The 27,826-nt window shown below is 45.4% G+C and overlaps 1 protein-coding gene across 1 annotated transcript; it reads right to left on the reverse strand.

The window, feature by feature from the left end:
- LOC119466506 (ribitol-5-phosphate xylosyltransferase 1) lies at nucleotides 1-26,573 on the reverse strand. The gene is made up of 6 exons (XM_037727021.2): nucleotides 26,230-26,573; nucleotides 23,417-23,521; nucleotides 18,176-18,275; nucleotides 14,672-14,980; nucleotides 11,177-11,341; nucleotides 1-5,965 (listed from the first exon to the last, which is right to left on the reverse strand). Exons 1-6 carry the CDS (start codon nucleotides 26,372-26,374, stop codon nucleotides 5,542-5,544), a joined length of 1,248 nt encoding a protein of 415 aa, XP_037582949.1. The 5' UTR covers nucleotides 26,375-26,573; the 3' UTR covers nucleotides 1-5,541.
- Nucleotides 26,574-27,826: the final 1,253 nt, after the last annotated feature.

The following is a 27,826-nucleotide window of genomic DNA, read 5'->3' on the forward strand; positions in this document are numbered from 1 at the left end:
AACTTCAACCCCTTTATTTGCAGACCGAAGTCTGATGTACATAATACAAAAACATGGCGTAAAAAACTCGAGCATCCATTGCAGGGATGGGTCGAACAACCAGAATTCATTGCTAAAAAGATAAATGGATGTGTAACTTACACAATTCGATGTCTCCGTTACTAACACATACAAATACAAGTGCATGCGCATGTTTTTGTCCCAGCGCATGCTATTTAAAAGATAATCATCACAAAGAAGGGAATTCAGGCACAAATCTTGATAGGAGACCGAAGCCACCAGTCTGAAAAAATGTCTGAAACGGTTCACTCGCTTGCTGTTAAGACTAAGTGCAGCCTACAGCACTGGACAAAGATTGCAGTTGTCAGCACAGTCGTCTGCAATCCGTCCCACAGGTTCTTGCTATTCTGCTGGCTCCTTCCAAAATGCATCACTTTTTACAAGGCTCAATACACACATTTACAAGAAGCCAAGTGATCTAGACACTGAGTACTTCAAAAGCGCTGACCAACATTTCAGATATAACCTTTTGTATAGGTAGCTGCACATTAAAATTTTCTCTTGGTGAGATGATATGCCTCAGCCCACAGCAAATGGTTGCCACCTCACAGCTGCCTTCTGGTCATCTAGTGACAAAAGATACCTTGCATTATTTCATGACTAGCAACTTGTTCATATTGTGCACATACTAAACAGGAGGCAGATATTAAAACCGAGTCCTTTCAAAGAACAAATTGAATACCAGTCTATTTGAATCAGTCCTCCAAATCAAAAAGATGCTGCTTGATGTTTCACATGTTCTTAATTAGTCTGATGAATCCCCACTGACATGAAAACAGTTAAACAAATGGGAACAAATGGGCGTTAATGCCCATCACACTAGAGATGCACCAGAAAGCATGTGAAGATAATGTAACATGCCGAAAAAATTTAGTTAGGAGGTTTAAATAGCTCACTTTCAGGACCAGAGTCTTCAACATAATGTGACCACTGTCATTCTTCTGAGGAGCTGAATCACAACCAAGTTAAAACTGACATTTTTCACTGGCGCTCCTAATGAATACCATCAGAGAGTAGTCATATAAAGTAAGTTTTCAGTGCACCGGTCTCACGGCTCGCTCTAATAATTTCTTTCATGTTCCTTAGTACTCATTTTCAGGCATAAAAATAAGCTTTTTTCAGTTTTTCCTAAAGCGCAAAGCAGTGGCATAAAAAGCTGGTGACATATTGCACACAGAATATGCAAAATCAGCACTGCAGAAATCCACAAATTTGAGTAAGTTTTTATTAAAGGGAAAAGATGTCGTCCACTCGACTGTAGCCTGAAGCTACAAAGGAAACCCATACAGGTAGTATTTCAGAAAGCAAGCTTTGCCATTGAAGTATTTGTCCTGGTTCAGGGATCGAACTCACAACCTTTCTGGGGAAGGCACTCTACCATCTGAGCTCAACCAGGACAGCAGGATTTTACGAGGAGGCTAGCAGATTTCAGAGCAAGTCTGAATTAATTGACAACCTGAAGTGCAGAGATATGGTGAGTATGCAAATTAGATCTGCAGAAATGTGCAAGGTAAAGAAGGTTCTTATTTAAAAAAAAAAGATTGCAGCTGATCCAACGAGTTGGAATCTATATACAGCGAAGCTTTATGTGAGTGCATAAAAAGTCGAAACACGAGTACGCACACAAGTGCGGGTGCACACGAATTATACCGAGCCTTTTGTTTTGCTGACTACTAGTGAGTACGATGGATGCCTTGAACGCATCATGGTTTCAGAGGTAGCATGCGCATACGTACGTAGCGCAATGCAAATCCATTCTAACCGCAAGCAGCATTTACTTCCTCATTACTGTGCAGCCGCAGATGCGCGAAGGTGACCTTTCTGGTTCTTTTTTTTTTAATTCCCCCGCACGGCCAGTGCCGCCGCTGCTGCAGATGCACAGAGGTGAGCGCCATCTGGCGGTGCTGCAGGGGACACAGCGGTGCATGCAGCGCGCATGCTCGATTGTGATTGGTTGGTCCATTCAGCAAGGAAACAGCCAGGCCGCAGCCACGGTCACGAAACTGGGCAAGGTTTGCAAAGAAAAGCTTCGCTTTTAAAAGTGTACAGTTTTTGTGCTACTGCTTGCGATATATTGTCACGGTGTGGTCTGTGCCAGGATGCTCAAGAGAAGAAGACTAAGACTGACTGGGTTTTGAAGCTGCCTGCTGCAGCATTTTATAAATACACCAGCGTAGCTTACATATTGCACATAGTTGACTCCTTTTCCACAATTTGCCTCATTTTGCCTTGGCCTCCGGTTACTGCATTGCTGCATCTTTATGCCTTTCGATTTGTGCTTTGGCCTCTTCTGCACATGCTGCAAGGTCTTGGTGACCCAGGCACTGAGATGCAGCTTTCACGGTGTATGCAAAACGGTATGTTGTTCCTAGGTCTCAATATATCTTGCAGTGCACCTTTCTGTGGGGGCTATGCCAACCACCTACGTGAACTACAGGTGTGGTCCGGCCTAAGATTCTCGTTTCTTTCTGCTTCCTCATTACTTGCAAACCCTGTCTTACAGCATACAAAATGCTGCTAACACTTCCTGTTTCGATGACAGGCAAGCACATACTCTTCTAATATGCTTTTCACATGGAACTGGTTAAATAGAATGTAGCTACCAAGGTAACATATGTCAACATGCTGAACGTGCTGTGACTGTCACGGTGAGCGGGCTTCATCAACGTTATAACACAGAAGACGAACGAGAGGAATGTGTCAGCGATGCTCGAGTGTATTTTCTCGTGCTTTCAAGAATTGCACATGCTCCGCGGCTGCATAGAGCACACTTACATCACAGATACTACTACATGCACCTTGGCAATTTCTTGGTGGTTAGCAAGTCAGCCAGTCAGCTGCATCTGGGTGGCTTGGTGCGGGTTTGAAATTGGCTGCCACAGGAGAATGACGCTTATCATTTGCTCTGTAGTAGAACAACTCAATGACTTGTGTTCACTGTCAGTGAAGTACGTTATTGGAATCCAAATTACTTGAAATGAATTACAAATTACTTTTCTTGGATAGCCTTTGCTAGAATAAAGACATTGTCTGTGAATCTTCTCACCATGGGCTGAAGAATCATTTTGAACTTAAACTACCATACTATTTATCATTCCTACTGAACACGCAAGGACTGTACAAGGATTCACGAGTATGGTATCACTACATTCAAACAATGCATTCACTGAATAACAAGCTTAACTGCACAGCAATATGGCAGACAAACAAAATGGTGATAGTCCTGCAGCTTTGGCTTCTTAATGGTAATTTCACTGGAGAAATTAATTTTAACACATAGCATATTCTCAATGGGTACAACTCTTGAGGCCTTTGTTGCATCTACAACTCCTTTTGTGTCCACATAACATGGTAGTTTACATAGATCATCCAAGCTATTTTGATTCCGACTTTTTAAAAAACATAAGACTTCAGTAATTCCTTCGGCTCTGAGCTGAAAGCATCTCAGAATGCTGGCATGATGAAGAGAGCGGTCTTGCAGCTGTCACCCGAGATGAGACTGAAGGAAAACCGTCAGTGTTGGTCAGTGTCCAAAGAAAGGATTACATACATTTAGCTTGACATTAAGCACAGTGTGCAGTGCACACAGCTGCTCAGTATGAACGCTGTGTACGTACATAATGCTCATTCCAGAAGTGGAAGCCAGAACACGCTGCCCTGGTTCTGGCAGAGCTGAGTGAGCGAAACGTGACGGTGTGTCCACTTGGCTTCATCGCCTTTGGAGCCAAATGCAATTCGCGTCAATGCTTTTAAATTACTTTCAGTTTGAAAGCTACGCCGCATGGAGTGTTGCCTAAGAAGAAAAAAGAAAGCTCATCTTCAGTAGCCATTCTTTCCATGTTTCCAACCAAGTGTGAATGAATTCAATTTTTGCTTGATTTATGTGCACTGAAATAAATATACCCAAAATGAATGTGCAAAATGATCTTGTCCGTGCTGTGTTCTATGCGTCGGTAACCGAGCGCAGAATTTCACAACTGTGGTCTCAAAACATAACGGACCATCTCTCTTTCTAACTTTTCTTTAATGTTTCATGCATTAGTACACTAGTGCAATGCAAACAGACATTACATTATCCAGGATAAACACTGCAAATGCGATGTGATGGATAAAGCATGAAGCAAGTAAAATATTGCAGTTTTTCGTGACCTTGCTTCAGCTTGCTATCTTACCCTTATTGATAATGCCTAACTGTTCTTTAACTCTGAGACTGAAGTTCTTACCTGATACTCAAAAAGAGTCCACAAATTTGAATTCTACGTGTTGATTCCCAGCACGATAGCGGATGAGATTTAGTAGTGATGGCTACCGAGCACGCGCTCTCCAGGCTGACAGCGACAGCAGTGCCACATTGTGAGTGGAAACTTTTCGAAAAGGGGCTGCTTTCCTGTGCATTGCTTTAGCAGAGCTTTCAAAACTGAAAGTAACATAAAAACATTGCTTCCTGTTTCTGGAGACTTATTAATCCTCCATCGTGCATGCGCCGTCGATAGCCGGACAGCACAATAATGCCGATGGCGTAAATGTGCTTGGAGTGTCCGTACAATTTGCTGTCGCAATAGTATAGCGAGCAGTCTGCATATGCATCATCATTATCACGCGCACTTACCCATAGCACATTCCTCATTCAAGGAATGTTCTGCTGCTTTGCATAAACTATCTGTGGCTCAGTTAGCCTTCGTCTCACAGTATAAATGATGAGTGGGTTGCGTTCTTTCCACGTCACAGTGGAATGCCACTTCTGAACAATAGATGGCCACTGACCGTTTAGAAAACATAAGACTAGCAAGAAGGTTGCAGACACTATAGACACTTCACATTGATTTTGAGTCTTACTGATGCTTTCAGTAACTAAGCTAATATACACATTTCATGGTGCAGTTCTTGAGGTCCACGACCACTTGCAGCAGCGTGGTCACCCTTGCGACTAAAATCTTGACAGAGAAGTTAAAAGTCTGCTTCTGACATGCAGAAATCACTCGCTGAAAGTCACCATGTGGCACGGTGCGAACAATCAGCACCTTGTCCAACAAGGCCAAGCTTATTCACGTTCGATGATTTCTACGGATGACTCGTACTTGACACACTGTCTTGACACTTTCACCAGAAAGACAGCTGCACACATACACGAAATTATTGTCACGGAAGACGTTGTGGCAAGATGTTTAAGCAGGTGTCACACTGCTATTTAGATGCATTTCATCTTGTCTGCCCCTTGAGCTAACACCTGCGTTGTTGAGTTCTCACCGAAAAGAGAACAATTGGCACCACACAGCACATAGAGTCATGCTTGGCATTGTAATCCATCACTGTTGCACTCAGATGAGCCAGCGTTTCAGCTACCACTGGGATGAAGCTGCAGGCCTTGGTGCGTGCTCGATGCTACGCATTATTAGCTGTCACGCACCGTCGCGTGGACGTTCACCAGGACAAGACCATAGTCCTTAGCGTGTCATAGATGCTGCGCATCATCGACTTTCGTCATGTATCGTTGATCTCCTCGATGAAGAATTTGTCCATCAGCACTTGTATGAACCTGTCCCTCATGGCGCGCTTGAAGGATGTGTACCATGACACCAGGGCCTGCCTTCTGTCTGCCCGCTCCTTGGGTTTCATGGCAATCTCACGCTCCAGGATGGGCATCAATTCTGCTGTCCAGTTTTTGACATACACGAGCGGAGCCTTGTGCTTCTTAAGCAGACGGAAAGTTCCGTTGGCGTCGTCTGCGCGAGCGCAACCCGGTGACAGCGTCCGGTCCTCCAGCACAGGCAGTGAGCCAAACTCCAGCGCTTCATAAATGCGGTAGCACTCGGGATTCTTGCCTGCTGGGTTGAGCGTGACATCACTCAGCTTGAGAGCCAAGAGATAGGACTCTAGCGACTCCTTGGTTTCCAGGGGCCGCCACCTGTCGAAAAAAGAAGAGTACGTACCACTTGGTAGCTTATTTGTAGCTTATTGCTGTAACACACAGTAAACCCAACAAAGTACACACAATAAACAATTTGTCAAACAAATTACAGTGTAGACCACTTATAACGTAAGTCGCCGGAGTCGCGAATATCCGCACTATAGACGGTTTCAGTGTTTACAAACAAACCTCGCTTGCCACTGATTGGTTGCCCCATCGGAACTTCCGGCAGGAGAGCTAGAAGCACTTCCGGCTATGGTTGTTTGAAGGCATGCGCGACGTGAGGCCGGCGTGTCGATGTTTGCACTGCTTGGTGGAATCTGTGATGAGCTGTTTCTACATCGTGAATATTGTCGAGATGACGAGCGACTAGTTTAAGGCGCTTAGCACCGAAGCAAAAGATCGGTATCGCCAAAAGCTGATGTTTAGAGGCAGAGAGCTGCCCGATCCGCTGGACGATGATGTCGTGCGATTTTCGTTTTCGCCGGGCTCCAAACACCTTACCTCAGTTACAACCCCGGAGCAACAAGCGCAGCATCTTAGTGAGGACACATAATGAACGCAGACTGTTGTCTTCAAGGCAGGTAATGGGACTTCCGAAAACTAGAAAAACTTTAATGGCACTTTTTTTCTTCTTTCCGGGGTTTTACGTGCCTGAACCAGTTCTGATTATGAAGCTCGCCGTAGTGGAGGGTTTCGAATTAATATTGACCACCTGGGGTTCTTTAACGTGCCCTACAACACAAGCACACGGGCGTTTTTGCATTTCGCAATGGCACTTTTATTGCTGCAAGATGGAGGATGAAGTGGTAAGCTGTGCATGTGTACATGCACATGTTTTCTGCGTCATATGCCTTGTTTCTGCTTTTCAATATGCATTCACAAATAACTGTACATTCTCAAAAGTCATTTAGTGCAAGAAGCCTAGGTCGACTGAAATGGGACTAACTTAAATGCTGACGAATTTACCACACTTCTAACAAAATGAAACCTGTAGTGTTGGGCACGAGATTGCAATCCATAATTGGCCTCCGTTAATTCGTAAATGTTTTTAGAATATGGTCGAAACTTCCTACATGCATGCACGGAAATCGCTAACTTTTCTGCGATTCTGCTCTGCGATACCGATACGAATGCTCACATGCCGCCGCGGTGGGTCAGCGGTTACGGTGCCCGGTTGCTGACCCGAAAGACGCCGTTTGGACCCCGGCTGTCGCATTTCGATCGAGGCGCAATGCTATAGGTCCGCGTACTGTGCGATGTCAGTGCACGTTAAAGAACCACAGGTGGTCGAAATTATCCGGAGCCCTCCATTGCGGCGTCCGTCATAGCCTGAGTCGCTTTGGGACGTTAAACATGATAAACCAATGCACACATGTACCTAGGTAGTAAAGCTGCAGAACGGAAGTAAAGGAAGTAAAGCTGCACTTGTGCCCCAGATACGAAAAACATTAAAATAAAACGGCGGCAGCATGGCACCCGCTAAGCAATAAGTTTAACTGGACAAGTGGGCAAACTCGGGGCGAGAGTCGAGCTGCTCTCGCATGAGTTACACGACATACGGCCAGAACAATCGTGCAGTAGCACATTTATTATTCAGCATTACAGCAGTCCGGCTACTCCACGTAGTAACGTACCTTGGATGAAGTGAGCAGAGCAAATCTGGGAGCTCTTGGTAGGCTCCCAGATTTGAAAAAACACAGTTGACGAGTAAACGTAATGAAAACAGTCGATGCTCCAAGAGCTACTCGCCGTCACGCAACACACTGAATGCCGCAAGTCGCACTTCTATCGATATACCCGAAAAATAACACAGAATATGCGCAAGACGAGCGCGCGAGCGAACAAATACCAGCAAAAACGAGCAATAGCAACGGCTACCGGAAGTTTCCTGGGGGCGCCGGAAGCCGGCGCACAGCGTTGCCAGAGCGCGGTGGCGCTGGATGAAACCGTCTATAAGCACGCACTATAACCAAAGCAACAATTTTCAAGGCCCACACATATGCAAAACATGTGCACCGAGCCGCCTCGCGTATGCGACAGTCGAGGAATGCGGCCAGAACGTTTGCATTCAATTCTCGTTAATTCGAACCTAATCACGCGGCGGCGCCTCCGACCGGCATTTCTCCGGCACCACCATGAAGTAAAATCTTAGGAGAGACCCCTCAATGTCGCGCGTGAACAAAACAAAACAAAACAACAACAAAAACCAAAACAACAAAAACAACAAAACAAACAACAAAAAAACGCCGGTGGAAATTTCACACTCTCCCAAATTGCAAGATCGCCGATTCTGCGATGTGCCGTAACATGCGTGTACGTGCCGACGTCTCAGCCACGCTACCGTAGCCATGTGTAGGAAATGGCAGTGAACCCTTCTTTCTCCTTTATGCTTCCTCTACTTTCTAGTCACGTGTTGACCTTGCATGTCGCGGCTACGACGCAGAGGGAAGCAACTGTGCTGTCCCAGGACGGCCAACGAAACTGCCCACGCCGGCAAACGCCCGCTTCCCGATAACGGCAGAAAATGAAACTTCGGGGAGCTGGCGCCGGGCTGTCTGGAGCGGCGGCGCCTGCACGGCGGCGGGCGTGCACGGTGACAGTCGAAAGTGAGGGAGCTACGAGGGAGGGCGAGGGGAGCCACCGAAGCGGCAGAGTTGCCGAGGCGAAATCCGCTTCCCTGCCTCCCTCCTCCTTCACATTCCACGGTCTCCGCGTGCGCCCTTCCCCGTGCCGTGCCGGCGTCGCCCGCTCCCTGAAGTTCGTTTACTGGCGTTATCGTGAAGCGAGCGTTGGCCGGTGCTGGCAGTTTCGTGGCCCTCGCTCGCTATGCGCGCCGTGACATTTCACGACTCGCACTCAAGATTCTGGTTTCAGCCTCACTGGCTGTTCGTTCGCACTACGTGCCCTTCTCCACTTTGTCCCTCTTTCTTCCTCGAGCACTCCTTGGGGAACCCGTTTGAGGGGAACGTTCGCTGCTCCGCTGACTTCCGTACTCCCAGGCAGCCGCACTGTAACCGGTATTTCGTTTCCTGCAACTGCACTATAAGCGATACGTGTATACATGGAGTGCTATGGGAAAATTAACGGGAGTCTGAAAAGACCGCGCACTATATCCGGTCCGGCACTATAAGCAGTTACGTTATAAGTGGTCTATACTGTATTTTCATGTCATTTCCTGGTCTGCATAATTATGCATTCATGCGATGTATATAAAATGGGTCTATAATAACGCAACACCCTGCTGTGCAAAGTCACTTTGATTCAAAATGTTTTGTGGTCCCGACCACACTGTGTGCATTTTAAACCAGTTGATTGGATGTGCACTAGCAACGAACTTCACTTAGTATGAAGTGCGAAGGAGGAATCCACACTTGGTGCAGTAAAAACAGGGTCCTTTGTTTTCGGGTAAAACACGAAAATTCTACATTTTTGCAGCTTGAACAAAACTTGATGCTTGCAGATTTTTGCAGCTTGAACAAACTTGAACAAAATCGGGTTGAAGCGCGATTTCTCCCTAAAATTTGCCCTTTAGTGAAGGACAATAATAAATATAGATGCTACAAAACTAATAAACGCTGCCCACCCTCTGTGAGCAAGTGGTCACGATATATGATATAGTATTATTATGGATATATAAATAAGATACTTGCTTTTTTTTTTTCACTAAACACTCACGCGGAAACCGGAATTCATAATATGTATTCAGCGCCTGCCGGCCTTGAGTGAACGAAAGCCTGTTTCTTTTTTAGTTGCCACATTTAGATGAATGTTGCATTGGCCCATCGCATTGTATTTCCTGCACCCCGCAGACATGTAAACGGCAATAGTGCCCTAGAAAGTGAATGAAGCGCTTACGTTACTCTGCATTGTGAACAATAGTAATGAAATTGAGATAACGTTTATTCAAGTATGTTACATTCGAAGATAGGTGACAGATTAGGCTAGAAATAATTTAATTCAGATTCATTTTGTTGCGAGTGTATATCGGGAACCAGTAACATGGGACGACAGCAAACATGGGCAAAAGGCCCGACAGGTTTCCCTAGGATGGACACACTAATGCTTCCAATGCATATGATAATGTATATCCATAAGGGCTTGTAAGGTAAAAGAAGAAAAGGAGGAAGAAGAAGAAAAAAAAAGCATCACACAACCTGCGAAGCATGCCCACACTATTTTTTGTACATTTTTCCTTTGTTAAAAAGTTCACAGAACGAAGTTAAGATGGAATCGCAAACCCATCTCTATTCGTTGTTTTTGCTAATGTAGTTTCTCTTAAATATATTAATACTGCCTGACAAAGAGGATCTGTAGAGGTGGGTTCGTTACATGTTCTTGTGAGTGATTCCATTTGTTTAATTAAAACGTTTGTGCCCAAAAGATGACCATTGCTTGCGTTCATCGTTTATAAAAGTTACCAGACGTGTGTGGTTGTGTATCCAGCGTGTGTAGTTGTGCAATTTCTCTCCTCTTGTGTACGCATCTTCGAAGGCTGGGGTTTGTCGTTTTTCAAGCTATGTACCAACAGGCCCGGCACCAGACTCTTCTACGTTATGTTTCATAAACAATGGCTTTCTGCGTTTATTCGCACCAACCTGCCGAGGCAAAGAGCACTGCGAAAGTCACCCTGTCATGTGAAGGCAGCTCACTGGGACTAAGTGCATCATGTGATAACTGACAGATGAAGTTCAGTGGTTGTCAGCAGAATTTCGCCACTGTCATGCCACCATTATCGAGTTCTGATTCAATATCCATCTTACAAACTCTAGCACTGTTAGAGCGTACGTCCCGCGTTACTAAGATTACTCTAAGCCTCTCTGCTTCTCTGCATCACCAGGATGGTGCAGAGCTCAAATTATCGGTGGCGGTGCGGATTTCAGGGTGAATTAGCGGAATGCGTTACATATTGCTTTCAATACATTGTTGGATGGCACACGGCGGCTACTTCGAGTTATCCAAAATTTCGAATGAACGAGTTGTGAATTAACGAGCTTTTACTGTATAAACTACTCATTTATGACCAATTTAGCCAAAGTCAAATTTCATTGCAGTTGGTCTCACTACCCAGGCAATTAATACTTCTGAATGATTAAAAACATTGTACGGAGCACACAACAGTACTTTGGGACTCTAGTCTCAAGGAAGTATAAAACAAGGGCCTCTCCTCCTGCTTGGGCAAAAGAATGAAAAGCAATGTATCCTCACTCGTTGCGTGTGTTCAAGTAGCAGGGGGCACCGCGGTCACCAAGAACACGCAGCAGCTCTTCCCGCGATGATCCTGGGTAGACGGTGCCCACAAAGTTGCACGGATAAGGGCGCTGACCCTCGGATGCCAGGAGTGTGCTGGGGGCCTTGGGGAACCCACGGTACCTACAGGAAGAACAGTTCAGTGAGGATTCACTTTCCAGGAAAGACCCTGTTTGCTAGAATGCATGTCAAGAGGCCGTTTACGTCTGCACGTGTCGCTAAGCCAGTCCTTCTCTACAGCAGCAGGTGTTCAGCACTGGGGCAGTACTGGCTTTGAACTGAGTCTGTCAAACAGTTATGAGAAGTGTGCTCAAGGGAGTCACAGGAAACAGCCATCCCAAAGGAGGAGGTTATACATAAAAACAAAACAAAAACACAAATCCAATGTGCATGTTGGAATCAATGTTAAGAAGCTCTATCGAATAGTTTAATGAAATTCCACGCAATGACACACCATCCCAGATACAGTTCAATCAAAACTCGGCCAATCCCAGACACAGCATGATTAAAGGTGTCTTGGTGGGTTGGCCCTAATACCAGATGTGTGGTGGCGGCATGATGATAGGATATAATCTTTTTTTATTACATTCTCTCCAGGATTGCCCAAGTTTACATAGCAAAAAGCCCATTTCACCAAAGCCTGGAGAGGTAGGCTAAGAAATGTCCACTTTTATATTTCATGTTATGCATATTAGGTGAGTCCATGGCTGAATCAATTAACCAAACAATCTCGGAAGCAGTTTCCAGCAGCTTCTGCTATTGACTAGTAGAGTCAGATTTACAACTAACGCCAGATGCCAGAGAAGCCATGGCACAATTTCCTTTTTGCATATTGAGTGCAAGCATACATCTGTGGTAGATACCTGTCCATTTCCTGGAAAGCTTTGGTGCCAGAGTGTCCTTGGAACCTTACCTTTGTACCTTTACACAAGATGTGATTCAATGGCACTAGTGGCAGTGCTGATATCTTTGCACATCAGACTCCACGTGAGCCTTTAAAAATACCACACTGTGGACTGTCAACATTGTTACACCACTTATGGCACCAACACATACCACATATGTGCCCCTCACAAAAAGCATAGCCAAGCAAGCCGTTTCTCTACAAATATATTTTTTTGCATTTTAGATAGCAGTTGCATAAAAAAGACATGACACGGTCGTCCACTGATCTCCAACTATCCTCAATTTATAAATTAATCATTGTGACGGAGAGTAGAGAGGCACATAGGGTTATGCTGGAAACAAAAAACTGGGCTTTCAGTGCAAATTTTAACCTAAAAATTTATTTTGAAATTGCTGCCTCTAAGCTCCTCCCACCAATAGTGGCTGCCATATTAGCATGCCTCGTGATGTCGAGAGCTATGGTGCAACCACAGTGTCGTCTGCTCCTAAATATTCTGAAACCACGAGTGCTCAACTGTTTCGGGAGGGTGCAAGCCCACTGCTGTGCGAGTGCTCCAGTAGAAACCAAATTTTGTGACAAGGCACACTCTACGTATAGCTTTCTGATGTGAAATGCTCGTATCACAACACTGAAGAGTCCGAAGCTTGCCATTCCTTTGGTCCCATGTACAGCTTTGTACATTTCCTGGGCTCTTTCGGAAGCGTTACGAATGACACTGGACTCTCCTTGCTCTTCAAGCTCTGGTACCTAACAGAGCAGCAAGAGTGTTGACATTGCATTGTGCCCACAACTCTTTCACTTGAGCACTATACCGTATATACTCGTGTAAGGGCCGCACCCCCAACTTGGCAGCCCAAAATCGCAATCGCGTTCGGTGCCCCGATGCCACGTGCGCACATTGGCAAATCTTCGCACACTGCGTACTTCCGCGTGTCGCTACTAGGTGGTGAGAGCCATCTAGTAATGGCATCTAGTATCTAGAGCCATTCAGTAGCAACCCTTACACGGGATCGAGCCCCGTGTAAGGGCCACACCTTGTCAAAATTATGAGAAAAAAAAAGTGCGGCCCTTACACGACGAGTCTAAGGCTGACTGCTGAGACGCACATGTGAAAATGAAACCACGCACACTGACCATGTAGAATGGACTTCATTTCGTCACCCTGTCAGTGTAACCAGCTGTACAGTTCTAACGAGACATAAAAACTCAAATACAAATTTTCTACCAGCAGAATGCACTAAAATATTGCCAGCTTGTAGTGTGGGGCATACGGTTTAACATGCAATGCATTATTAAAGCTAGAAAATTTGGTATCAAGGCCTATTTAAGCAATTTAATATTTAAAAAAAACTGTTTGCTACTGCACCTGCGGTCATAAGCACTTCAGGTTTTGCAAATGCTAGTTCTCTTTACCACTCCATTGAAATACATATATGTACAGCAAACTCGCAAACAACTGCACATGAGTTCAATATAGCGAGTAATTCTATATCAAAGTTATGCGAAATTTGGCTACAAGAGGACATCTGATTTTAAGAGTCCTTTTTTATTTATTTATTCATTTCATACTGTCAACCTTGTTTTAAAAAGAATGTTCTCTACCAAGAGAGATGAATGTTTGTGAGAGATGAGAGATGTGAGAGATGAAAAAGAGATGACGTTAGATGAATGTTTTGACCTCATAAACTTAGGCGTCCCGCGACTGGCACACATCCTCCTGCATTCAGCAAACCTTCTGATTGATATGCAAATTTATTCATGAAGGATCATTGGCATGGCAGAGCTTGCTGCATGGCTATGGCAAAGAAAATGTATGTGTTGCACGTGCCGTGGTGGAATCCAAGCCGTTTGTTTCCTTTCATTTCTTCCTCCAAAGAGAGCACAGTTTGTGCAGGAAAGCCAACCCTACTGACCCATTTGCTGCTACTTGGAGCTCTAGCTGGAGTGGATACAATTTGCGTTCAATATAAGTCATACATTCTGTTATGTAGTGCTGCTGCAGCATCAACATTTTCAGAAGCCTATACATGAGAGGTAATTCAACTTAAAGGAACACCGTGAAGAAAAATATCCAGTCAAGCTAGACTGATATGGTTTAAGACTAGAGGTCTATCCTCGTTTTCCATGTGCCAATAAGTCACTTTGTTGCATAGGAAATCGCCACCGAAGTCCCACTGCTGCTCCTTAATTTGAACCACCCTTGCAAAAATGGATGGGTTGGCACAATCTCCACATGATTTCCCTCTATGGCACTTTTTGTGAATCGGCCAGTGCCGACACCACGGGCGAGGTGCACAACAAGTGGCGTCACTCCGATTTTCCATTTTCATCCCTTTCTCACTTACAAAAGCCCTGTCTTCAATACGAATGCCGAATCCGTTATTACGGAAGCATAATCTTTCAACGCAGCTCGACTTCATATTTTACTTTTGTGTCCCTTTAACATGGTTCAATGCAACAAAATTCAACTGCAGGGACATTCTCCCCACAACTCGGCTGATTCGTTCACTGCAAGAAAAGTTGCGAGCACAGGGTGCAAAACTCACGTGGCAACGCCTAGGGGCCACTGGAAGACCTCGAGATCATCCACCAGGGGCGTGTCGTAGACAATGAATGCAGCCGACACCCTGCCACCACGCGACTTGAGGTAGGGCAGTAGCCATGTGTTTCCGGAGCAGGCCTCGTCTCCCAACAGGACGACAGCGACCCCTTTGAGTCGGCGGAAGGTGGGCAGTGCGTCCAGCCACGTCCGGGCCGCTGCTACCTTGGTTGGCTCTCGTCCATTCAGCACCAGGACAACGTGCGTCACATCCTGGGGCACTGTCGTCGGCACGATCCACGGGCCAGTCCTAAACCTACAGCATAATTTTGAGCAAAGCTATGGCTGTCTATCCTGATGCAGTGCTATGCACAGAACACTAAACTTAGAGAGCTTTAGCGTACTCACAAATGCAGAGACCCATAAACATAAGAGAGCTTTAGCATATCCGTAAACATACTATGTACACAGTGCTAAACATTTGATAGTTTTAGCGTATCCGTAAACGTATAGCCATTTATGGAATACCGAGTTGCTGAAAAGGTACACGGCAGCAACAACAATGGTAATGGCATCTGATGACGCAGAGTCTAATCAGACGGCATGCAAAGCTGATACTGCAGTGACTCACATATAATACTTAAATGCAGTTGTAAATTGTTAGTAGTGAGATAATTGTTTATCTGCAGTACTCTTATGACTGTCCTGCAATGAGAACACTGATGCGAAGCAAACATTTTTCAAACGCATTGTAGTTGCAGACCTGCCAACCTAAGAATTCAAAAATTACTACAGTGCAAGGCAAGAAATACTAAAATTTGTTGAAAAATATGCAAAAATAATTTGATTATTCAATATGTTTAGTGTTTGATAAAGATTCGAAGACTTTATTCTGTATGGATGCTCTGAAAAGGCAGTCTGCTCTATACAGTAGTTGCAGCAACAATGATCTGTGCCGTAGACAAACAGAAATGTTTATGAAGTTTATTACAATAGTCATGTAATGGCTGCTGAAGATTTCATTGCAATGATATGTTTTCCGGCGATTGAGAGCAGTAAGTGCTCACCACAGTTGCTCCCCTGCAGTACTCGACTGCCCATCTCACGTGAGAATGCCACCACACACTCGGTTTCCCGTTCTGGTACCAGCACATCTAGGTCGTCGCATGTTGCCGTTCACAACTATCGCTGCAAACCCACTACGATAAGCACCTTCGCCTATGTGTTTCACAGTGCCTGTGGCGTAGTGGTGTTTGCAGCGTACTGCACACATTTAATAGGTGATGACCCAAACATGCCGACATTCCCTGCTGCAGGAGGTGTGAAGTGAGCATCATGTTTCGCTCTGGCGGCATCATATTCCAGCGTTGCCCAACAGCTCCATTTAGTTTTGGTTTCCCATCAGCCTCTTAAAACTACAATGCGGGCCTCGGGCCACTAGGTAGATGCATGTTGGTGTTTCGTGCCATATCAATTCTCGCTGAGTGAGCACATCAAACGCTCCCGCCAAAATGCTCCGCCCGAAAAAGCTGCTGACCCAGGCTGAATTCAACCAGTGCAAATGCAACCTTGCCTGAAGCTGCAAGAATGACGACACTTCTCTCGGGCCGCTTGGGCCTGACCAGATCGGCGCATGTCGGTGTCTCGTGCTGCAGCAATTCGCACAGTGCTTTGCATTACGTAGATGTCAACTACAGTTGAGTTTGCCAAATGTTTTAGTGACTTTGGATGGTTCGTTTTCCGGCTTGGTACGTTTTTCTAGCGTTCTTCTCCTAAATATATGTGCGAGGCTCTACTGTATATGAATGCCTGCCAAACCTGAAGACTTACAAATTCGTAAGCTCATGACTGGGGAGATAGCCAGCACCCATTTATTTATTTTTTAAATTTCATGATCTATTTTTACTTGCGCTTTCACAGCCACATGTGCAATTTAACAGCCTCGTTGTAGACAGATGAGCAAAGCTTCATTGGGTCACTACTTTTGCAACTGACTTTGCTGTTGCTGACTTTGCTTGTTTCAGAAACTGCTCTGTGTAAGTTTGTTCGAAGCAAGTTCCACTCTGGTGTCCTTTTACCATCAGGAGACTTTCTAGAGTACTGCCACAGACAAATGAGCGAAACTCTGTTCGGGTATTGTTCACAGTGCTGAATATTCGCTCGCATTCAGCATAACTGTGGAGAATCCACAGGATCTCCAGCATAACCATTGAAACTCTGTACAACTTCAAAAACACTTGAAGTTGAATTGAATTCAGGGATTTTACGTGCCAAAACAATGATTTGATTATGAGGCACGCCGTAATGGGGGACTCTGGATTAATTTTGACCACCAGGGGATCTTTAACGTGCCTCCAATGCGCAGGACACGGGTGTTTTTGCATTAAACCCCCATCGAAATGCGGTCACCGAGGCCGGAATTTGATCCCATGACCTCGTGCTTAGGAGCGCAACACCATAGCCGCTAAGCCACCACGGCGAGTACACTTGGAAGTACTGACGAGGCTCCGAGCACGCCATCGCACTTCGCAGCCGCTACAGCTACGAAACTCCGGAGTGCTGGAGTTGCACAGCATCGGATACAGCAGCTAGTCACACACACACACAAAAAAAATAAAGCAAGGCCACCACTACAGGGCATACCCGCGAAAAAAGACCTAGCGAAGGCGATAGGCGTGATGACTCCTATACAGAAACTGTGCCTGCCGCGATTGACCCGAAATCGCCGCTGTCTCTCGGGGCACACTTACATAGGGTGGGAATGACTATGTTGACAGTAACGACAACCAGTGTCCACGTTGTACGACCCGACGACGTGCATCAAGCCAAGCAACGTCATACAGTGAAAAAAGGTTGTCCTTGCTCTACAAACAATGAAGGTTACGGTGCACATCCCTATCTCTATGTGGGCACCCTACTTAAGTGGTGCCCCTGTCCACCAGAAACGGTGTGTTTTTACATGGAATTTCAAAAATGTCTCATGAATAAAACCAATTTCCCGTAAAAATTGAGTCAACATATGTGAAATTGATTTTACAGGAAAATTCAGAAGAGTTGGCAGGTATGTGCATACACAGCCAGTGGGTGTACAGTCAGTTGAAGTGCAAAATCAGCTACTTTTTGTCTGCTAATGTAGAATACGACATGCAGTTTGCTCTGATCAGCTGCAATTCAGCCAGCCAAGTGCAGCACTAAACGTCATAGCCCCTGCCCTGCACTGCACTTGTCTGCAAGAGTCTGCACGAAGCGTAGGTAAAAAAAAAAAATAGCCCTAATGTGACAATTTGCACAGTTTGAAGGCGAAGTTACACCATGAAAACTGATACAGAACACCGAATTTTGCGTCTGGATCCAGCTGCCACATGCCATAACTTCCTGACCACCATGCATGCGCTCCAAGTTAGTTTCTACCACACGTAGCTTTATGCATGACGTGTCATGAAAATGTGTTAAAGACACCGTTGAGAAGTTACACATTGTCACGCAGGAGCTACACACTGCTGATACTCACTTGAACTTGAGGTTGCCGACCTTCCTAAAGCCATAGCTCCATGATCCATCTCCCTTTTGTTCCAACTTGCCATTGAAGATGTGTTCCCACAGGTACAGGCCTGTGCGTAAGAGTATTGGAGAAGCATATTTGACACTGTTTCATCACTTCATCATCGTCGAAGAGCAAGAGCATGACAGAACACAGGATGTGCACAGAAATGAAGACTGACACCACTAATGATTTCAAACTATTCAAAGTTTCTTGATGGGGCTTAGAAAGTGTTGTTCCTGCTCTGTGGCCATGTACTAGTCTTGCTGCACCGATGCTTTTGTAATAACATACCTACAAACTTGAATCACAACGTTAATCAACATTGTCAATATGGCCTGAGGAACAAAAACAGCAGAAGCCAGTCACTTGCTGAATAAGATGGTGACTGACTTGAGCAACAGAGCCGACTGACACAATGTTGAACATTCAAGAAAATGGGAGCATTTTAGAGGTTTCCACTGCATGTGCATGATTGCCAGTGTGGCTAGTGCTGGTGGTGCAGCTTGGGGAGGTGTGGATGGCATCAACACACGGGCAAGACATAGCACAGTGTTCTCAATGTGTGATGGTTCGACACAAGTGAGTGCGAGCACCTCCCAGTGGGCACACCAGTTGACTGCGATGCATTTTATCCCTGCAGCAGAGTAGTTTAAGCCCAGCACAAGAGGATAAATCATCTAGGGGTTAAAGCATTATCGGTGTGATTTTGAATGAGTTATTTCTCCCCAAAAAGTCAAATCTAAAAGCTGAGAAAAATTTGGCAGGCAAAAACAAGTGAGATTTATAAGTTTAGGCCATTTTTTAGGCCAGAAAATGGCCACATAGGCCATTTCTTTAGCATGTGGGACATGCCTATCCTCACTGCCTGCAAGGAGATCAGAAGTAGTCTGTGTGCACTAGCACATTACTAGTATGTGCATATTTTGCAGGTTTCCACCGCGTGTGGTCACTGCCCTTGCTTTCACCATTGTCTTTCAGGGTTTCCCAGTATCACAAAAGTTCTCAGACATCACTTGATTCTATGGGATGCCTCAAAGGCAATGCATTTCTCAATGAGCTCTGTGATGTGCACCTGCAAGGCTGATGTGCTTCGGCAAGGCTGATCTACTTTTGGTAGTTGTGTTTCTTGCCACCAAAATAAGAAAAGCACACAAATGATGTGAACACACCCCTTGGACTGTGTTCTATTTGAGAAAAAAAAATGGGCTTAGGCTGCTCCTGCTGGCACCCTGAATACCAGCAGCAACATTGTGACTGATACAGAGGTAGAATGGGAATGCAGGACTAACTTTGGTCCACCGAGCTGGGGCTGGGACCCAGATATTATCAACACAAGCGAGTACCACAGCAAAATGTGAATCTTGTGGCAAGACTTCAAGCACACCAGAAGCTCTATGGCCTGTGCTTGTGCCTATTTCGTGCACTGCCTATGAAAACCCAGCCTGTCCAACAATTAGATATTCCCAAATAAGAGAGGAACATGTGAACGGAATCACTCGCTCCTCTCATACATCTGGGAGGCCGGCTTGGACTCCCTGCTGTGAATAAAGAGTGTGGCAATATTCTTATCACCATCCCCTCACAGGCCTTGAGGCCATCCACATAATAGCGACGTTTTTACTACTACTACAAACAATTGTCACAGTTTCCTGCTGCAAAGACCGGTTGCTGCTGCTAATGTCAGTACAATGGAGGCTACAGGACTTTCATTTGAGGAAGTACCAATTCCTGTGTTTGCTCATGCATGTCTCTCCTGCTGAGATTATGTAAGGGGTTGTTGCATTGTGGGTTGCCTTTCCAGTCAATCATTGTCATCATTATCACCGCTGACATCTACTATATGCGAACTTTTTGTCTTCGGGCACAGCGGGGTCGGCGCGCCGGAACAATCGAGTCATTTCTTCAGTGTACACACCGATGCTCTCATTCGGGAGCTCATAGGCGTATGTACCGGGGGGGCAGGGGGGGGGGGGGGGCACTCGTCGACGTCAACACCATTTTGGGCGTAGAATGTCCCAGGATCACGGAGACTAGGAACCGTAATGTACGTTGTGGTTGGCGCTGCAGGTGTAGGTGGCGACGGGGTGTTTCCATTGGAAGCCATGGCTGAGAAGACGACGGTGCGGTCGCTTCGGAGCTCCGTGGCGAGGATGGGGAACGTTCTACCTCCACCAGAATGTTACGCGAAGGACGAGTCAGTAAGACTACCAACTATTTACAGGTTGTATTTACAACAGCGGTTGCAGCGCTGACGGTTAGACTCACAGCGCGAGCCCAGCTTGTTCTTCCTCTTCTTTTCTCGAGTGATGGCGCCCGCGCGCCTCGTTCAAACAACCAAATACCACACGCGTGTAGCAATATTTATTCGAAGTATGAAACAATATCCCGAGTGACGAGTGATAAATGTTTTTTCTGTGTAGGTTCATTGCAAGCCTTTGTAGAAAGTTACATATTGAAGTGTTCCAGGGTGCCATACCGTCGCTTTCCCCAACTCCTAAAACAATTGCATGAAATATGGACTTCAAATTCCATGAAAATAGGGAGAATTTTAAGCGCAGTGCGTTACGAAAATGTCACTTTCCTGGTCTAAATGCAAGTGTTGCAGATAATTACTAAACCCTTGTTTTCCCATTTGTTCCCGTGCACCATACAGGATGCGTATAGGTTGCTTCTCTGGTGTCCTCGGTGAGCTAAAACAAGGCATCTTGTTTATATCTGGGGATAATGAAATTTTCTGACGAAGTAAGATGTACTGATGAATTACTGTTTTTTTTTAAAGTTTCCAGCAAGAATTTCTTGAAAGCATTAGACAGGGACAAGGTTTAAAACAGAACACTAATATACGGGTAACTTTTCAAAGTATGCAATGTAATTACAGGAAACTGAAACATTTAGTGCAACTGTTCGGAAAAAAAAAACAGCTTCACTAAAAATCGGGTAGTAATTCACCAAGCTCGCACACCTCTACCGTCTTTCTCTTTTTAGTACTATAAAGAGTAATTTATGTTGATTATACTGTACTTGGTTCTGTATAACCTCGGCAGTACTATTACCTTAACTAGCGATACATTTATGCTGTAGACTTAAACACCAAGTAAAATTCTTTAATTAGTAAAACTGACTGCAACAAATGTGCATTTTTTTTGTGTGTGTGTGTGAGCTGCACTGCTGCTACTGGGTTGGATCAGGGACCTCTGGGCACCTAATTCCATCTGTCCCTGCATCACATATAGATTTTATAGCGACAAGAAATAAATGCAAATTCAAATAATTTTGCAGGCCTCGATGGTTCACCATGGGCCGTATTCTGAAACGTACCCCCCCCCCCCCCCCCCTAGGCGAAATTTCTTTTTTCGCTTTCAGGCGTGCGCTGATTGGCTGTTTTAGCAAAATTGGATGAGCTGATTGGGTGGTTGAGCCCGACGTCATTCAATTTTGCTCAACCAGCCAATCAGCGCGCACGCCTGAAAGCGAAAAAAGAAATTTCGCCTAGGGGGAACGTTTCAGAATATGGCCCCATGTGTTAGTGAGAAATGGGTCTATTGTTACAAATAAAAATACCTGACATGCATTTCCAGGCTTTTTCACTTATAATAGTAATTCAATATATATATATATATATATATATATATATATATATATATATGGGGAGAGAGAGAGAGAGAGAGTCAAATCTGCGGTTTGCCCCCCCACTTGAGAAATAGTTGGTACGCCTCTGCGGGAGCTGTACACAGTTTTCCAGCAAGGCTGCAGCTCTTTCTTTACGAACGACGCTCGTGAAGGTGTTCAGGGATGCGGCTTAGAAGAGGTGCCAGGCTGTTAGTGCAAGCTCCCTATTCTCGAACCAGGTTCTGGCGCTGTCTTCAAGCGAGAAGTAAACATGACGCAGCTTTTCGTCACAGTCCCACTTGCTGAATGTAGCGACCTGGTCGTATGCCTCCAGCCAGCTTTCGGGGTCTTCACATGGCGAACCTCGGAAAGACGGCGGCTCCCTGGGTTGTTGCATCACAACTGTTGATGTTGGCGCAGGGGCTGTCATTGTAGCTGCTGCCAAGGTCGTGACTTTTGTCTTCTTGGTCTTGTCGGGTAGGGGTTCGTACTCTGGTGAGGTTCAGTAGCCTACGTCTAGCTCGCTGGTCGGGGTAGGTGTCGACGTCTTCTGGACAGTTTGGGCTTGGATCACGGCTGGACGGGGGGGTCTGGTACAAAGACATAAAAGCACCTCCACCAAATGTCACGTAGTAGTGACAGTGAAGAAAACAGTCGCAAAACTGTGAATGACGAAACAGATTTTATGGGGCGAACCTGTGCCCACAAAGGCAAGTTGCACTCAAAGGTAAACGATAGCGGCGAACACAGTCGGCGATCGTCGAAAATCTGATCAGCGGCGAAACGCGTCGGCTTTTATACGTGGGTCATCAAAGGTTCCAGATTAATCCCTGGTGCCGGCGTGTCTTCCAGAAAGTTCTAGACAATTCGCGTTGCTCATACAATCAGATTACCTGAGCGTCAGTGACCACAGACGATGGATAGAAGCATTGATAACGTTCGAGAAGCTTCCGATGCAGGCGCGTCCTATGCCAAGCGATAACGTTTAACATTTGTTAGCCTGTGGAAAGCGGCCACCGGTGAAAGATAAACATGTATATGTGTCTATATGTCCACTGAAGGTTGAAGACCACTTCTAGAGATATTTTACTGCCCTTGTCATGTGTGTGCCAAAGCCATTTTATGCCTGTATCTTACCACGCCACCTGATGCTCTGGAGCTCTCAGCTGAGTTCATCTTTCCTTGGCAGCGACTCTGTCACTCTAACTGCTGGTTATCTTGAATGTTATCTCCCATAACAATTATCTGCTCTATGCATTGAGCAGTCTGGCCGACTCCACTTTTTTTCTCTCGGTATCATAGTACTGTCTACCTGTGTCTTCTAATCTACACTGCTGTCTTCATAACTCTTTGGCTGCTTGTGGCGCTGTTCCTGCAATGTGCACACAGGCACCAATAAGGGTTGCCAACTGAACTACCACCACGCACGTCGAGGAACCAGCAGATACTGACATACATTTGTCACAACAAGAAGTGCCTAACTACAAAATTATCTCAGCCAACTGCCATGTCAGCAAGCAAACAGTTACTGATACAAAGTGTCAGAGAGTATTTTCTTGAAATGCAAATACCATAAAGTTACAAGACAAGATTTCATACCTATGGCTGCCTTGCCCCATATCTCAATTGTGTGGGCCAGATGTGACGAGTTGCTCCGGCTCAGCTCTTCTCCCCATGGATTCCATTCCGCCCCATCCTTGGATCCTGGTGGCATATAAGAGAGAGGCATAGTACACTACAGTACGGTTTTTTTGTCTGTTTAGTAAAGCGGACTTCTCTAAACTGTATGTAGATGTACTTGTAGCCATGCAGAAAGCTGATGCTTGTTAGCCATTCATGGGCTGTGCCGTCACATTAAAGCTGACTCCAGCTGATAGGAGATATAACAGCTCCGGGAATATGATAGCTGTGGAGCTAGTGCTGCACCCTAAAAAAAAAATGTATGCACCCTTTTTTGTTGTATCTTGTCCATAAAAACAATCGTCACCTGTCTGGCTTGTGTTTCCTTTCTATCGTCATCTGTCTGGCTTAGGTTGTCTTTTGTGAAAACCCTGCCCTCGCTAGTTTCCTGTCAACAATGCTATGTCATGCTGATAACACGCATGTTGTTTGCAACTGGAAGCACCAGGCACACAACGTTAACAAAACGAAAGGCACGCGAGATAAGGGTCAATTAACGATTGGGGACAAGATGACTCAAAAGGGTGCAAACTTTTTTATAGTGTAGGTAGGTCTAAGCTGGACACCCTGTAAAGCTCCAGTGCCAGAGGAAGCTTTCTTTTTTTTTTTTTTTCACAGGGGGGTTCCAAGCTGGGCTAGTTGGTTTGCGCTCATCATGGCGAAACAGTGCAGAGGCTGTTCGCAGACGTAGGCGCTGTTCCACAGACCCACTTACGCATTCATAATGAAAAGCTGAAGGGGAAATACATTTGCTCTGCTTAAGCCACTTCCCATTCAATGCTATAAGCTCTGAACTGTCACTATAGTGCCGTGAGGGAGAGCTGCAGAGCACCAGCACATTGCCTGTCGCTTCACGCAGTGCAAGGCTTCGTGCAGCAAGTGTCGGGCCAGTGTTGCATGACAAATATCTGGCCTTGAACGAATGTGAACTATTCTGTGAAGTATGGGGTGACTCAAGCGTGCCTGCAATCCATGCACGAGAGTTGGTGGCCTCAGGGAAGCCAAGTTGCTGAGATTTAGGAAAATGTCCGAAAGTAAGAGATGTTTGGAATATCGGTGGCACATAGGCACAGAGGAACCAATGTCATACCAAATAAAAATTGCTTCATAGTAGCACATGTTAATTATCTTTTTCTGGTAACTGTCACTGTACAATGTTATGATAGTCTCAAAGTTATGTAATCATTAATTTATTATAGACATGATGGAGTTGGAATTAAAACACATCTAACAATAGTAAAGTTGCATACGAACTTGAAATCGTATGTGCTGCAGCATGGTGGCAAATGGTATCGTTACATTTCGTAGGAGATTTCACTCAATCGATCATCATCACCAGAGATCAAACATAAGCCAGCTCAGTGAGGTGCCTCTGATATGTTGCCGTCACTAAGCTAGGAACTAATCACGTGCGTGTAACACTGGGACAGGGACACCAGTCGCAGTGGCCCAGCAAGTAAATCACATTGCTGCTTGCCTTATCTATTCATAGTCTGCAGATGTTAAGGTGATGAAGGGAGACAGACTCAGCCGATAAGCATAACGTTCGAGTGCGCTATTACAGCATGCTGACACTAAGGTGATACACACTTGGAAATGGCTCGTCTCATGTCACATGAGGTCACTTTGGCTACTGAACGTCCCACCAATGCATGTTCTGGCTATTTGAAAGCTGTAGCTGCTAGCAGACACAAGACAGCTATTTTCAGTGCAAGTAGATTACTTTGTGTGTCGTCATAGGAACATCATAGTGCGCGGCTGGACCGCAAGGTTCAAACGGTGTCACCTCCCGTGGTCACTGAGCCTTCTCCTTAGAAGGTGGCTCTCTCGTAGCTATGCTGCAAACAAAATATACGACGTCGTTTTCTTCGCAACTCTAATCTACTCGAGCAACCAATGATCTTAACTGCAGGTGCACCAGAACTGACTATAAAAAATTTGAGGATGCTTAAGAGTGGAAGTCACTTCCACTCTTAAGCATCCTCAAATTTTTTGAAGTACCTTGAAGTACCTTAAAGGCACTTCAAGTGCCTTTAAGGTGGAACGCGATAGCATTAAAAAATCCCTGACTGCTTCTCACGCTTCCCACCAACTGCAGCTTATATAACGGTAATGTTTACCGGCGGCGAACGCTATGCACGACAGCGAGCTTTCTAGCAGAAACGCGGCCTCTTGCGTGGGCCGATCCCGGAGGTTGTGCACAGCCCCCCGCGCCCAAAAATTGAATAATTTTCAGCTTTCTGTTATTGTTTTCGCACTTTTAATATTTCAGTCTGAGAAGACTTAACATAAAAGGCATGCGCTGTCGGTGTTTTGTTTTATGCCATTTGTTTGTGGGCTGTCATTCTCAAAATCCCGAAGCATAACTTTGTCAAGAATGTAAGGCAAGGTATGAGCAACTTCAGTGATAGAACGGTGTGGCAATATAACCCGCATATACCGCATATGTCATACAGCAAGGTGTGGCATATAAATATACCTAAATATATACGCAAATTTTCTCTAACGGACAACGCCGCCGATACCGGATTTTCTGCGACACGGGGCCCTTAACGTATCGCGTTAAAATAGCACCACGCGAGCTTATTTGGCACCGTTCGAGCGCGCGCATCGCCTTTCGCTACATCATTAGGAGCCACACGTGTTTTCCGCGTGAAGCGCGGCCTCGTGCAGCGAGACCCACGCAGGCACTCTTCATGTTCGTGAAGAGCTCGCAGTGAACAGAGGCCTACCTGACATGCGGGACGAGCCTTTCCGACCGCTGTCCTTCGGCTTGGAGCCGTAGTTTTTGGAGATAAGCACGTAAGCAGTGTAACAGGTCAGCGCGATGTAAACCGCGAGTACGGCGACAGTAACGCGCCTCAGACTGATCGCCATAGCACCAAGCGGCGCGACGATGGTACACGTCTCGAAACAGTCATGAGAGAACGCCCAGATCAAGAAAAGGTTCTCTCAAAGTTCTGGCTTCCATTCGCCGCACGGAAGATTGACAGGATCATCTCGTTGTCCCCATCACCGGGTATCAGAAACCACCAGCATCGTTCAGCTGATTGTTGAGCGGCTGGGATTTCGGCCCGGTTTCGGCTTGTGTTGGCTTGATGCAGGGTTTCCGCGGTTTCTGTCTGTGGTTTCCGTACGTATGTGCTTTCATCCACCGCGTCTTCATCCACTCATGATCAGAACGATAGGTGTGAAATCGTGGGTGTGAAAGCGCGAACGTCAAGATAGTTTCAACACCGACTAGGCCAATCAGTTGCGCTCGTCATGACGCCAGCGTTGTTCTAGCCACTCTACGACTCTGCCAACGTTTTGTCGGTATTCTGTGGTGACAGGGAGTGTTGGTTTCGTGGTCGTCGAGTGAGACGCTTGCCCGTGCGCGCGTGACACACTGCTTGCTAATTTAAATTGTAAGCGAAGCCTAATATTTTGCTATCGATATCAGTGCTTCGCCTTCGACGAGAGCGAAATGCAAGAAACGCCCGTGTACCGTGCATTGGGCGCACGTCAAGAAGCACAAGGGTCAAAATTAACCGGAGACCTCCACTACGGCGTGCCTCATAATGAGATCGGGGTTTTGGCACCTAAAACCCCAAAATATAATTTTTTAAATGCTTCGCATTTAGGGAGAAACTGCGACGTTTATTGCATTGGTGTATTTTTTCTATTCTCGTGTGGCGATATTGAGTTTACTGCGAGCAATGCTTGAACAGTACTTCTTTCACTCTTTTTTGTGAATGAGTCTTTGCTTCTTCTGTGTGGTGTTTTATGTTAGGGTATGGGTGTTTGTTACTCATCAGGAAGCATTTAGTACAGTTTTATTGTCATTTTAACCATATTTAATATTAAGTAAGAGTTTAGTCATTTTAACCAGAACTTGATGTTTAGTAATCAGATGGTGGTTTTGGCACGTAAACTTCCTGAAAAAAAAGTTCATGTCATGTTTTCATTACACAAGTTTGTTGGCTTCCATTTTTTGAGGTAACTGCAAAAGTATTTACTTGCAACTAACATGCAGATCTAACGAAGTAAATAAAAGTTTGGTTTTCCATGCTTTATTTCAGTGAGTATTTACTGGTATAATGAGGCCAGAAATGTAGGATTCAAGACAGTATAGAGAAGCCAATATTTGCTAGCAGCTCCAAGTATGTTGTGACGAAAATGTAAAATACACAAGACTGACTTAAAAGAGCCCATTCTAGGACTCTGAAGCATGTCAAGTCCAGCAGCTTCACTTGATGCAGTCAACAACCCAGCTTACTAGTTCCATGTGACATCAATCATATGGTTGCATATTAATGACCATTCTATGGGTTAGCATTGCTCATGTGC

Source organism: Dermacentor silvarum, chromosome 10 (assembly GCF_013339745.2).
Source record: "Dermacentor silvarum isolate Dsil-2018 chromosome 10, BIME_Dsil_1.4, whole genome shotgun sequence".
Lineage (NCBI taxonomy): Eukaryota > Metazoa > Arthropoda > Arachnida > Ixodida > Ixodidae > Dermacentor > Dermacentor silvarum.

What these genes read in the sequence shown, in the direction of transcription:
- LOC119466506 (XM_037727021.2), bottom strand. Translation starts at nt 26,374, where the DNA reads ATGGCGATCAGTCTGAGGCGCGTTACTGTCGCCGTACTCGCGGTTTAC. An exon ending in GTCGGCAACCTCAAGTTCAA is followed by an intron (nt 14,981 to 18,175) that starts GTGAGTATCAGC and finishes ATTATGCTGTAG; the next exon opens with GTTTAGGACTGGCCCGTGGA. An exon ending in TGGCCCCTAGGCGTTGCCAC is followed by an intron (nt 11,342 to 14,671) that starts GTGAGTTTTGCA and finishes TTCTTCCTGTAG; the next exon opens with GTACCGTGGGTTCCCCAAGG.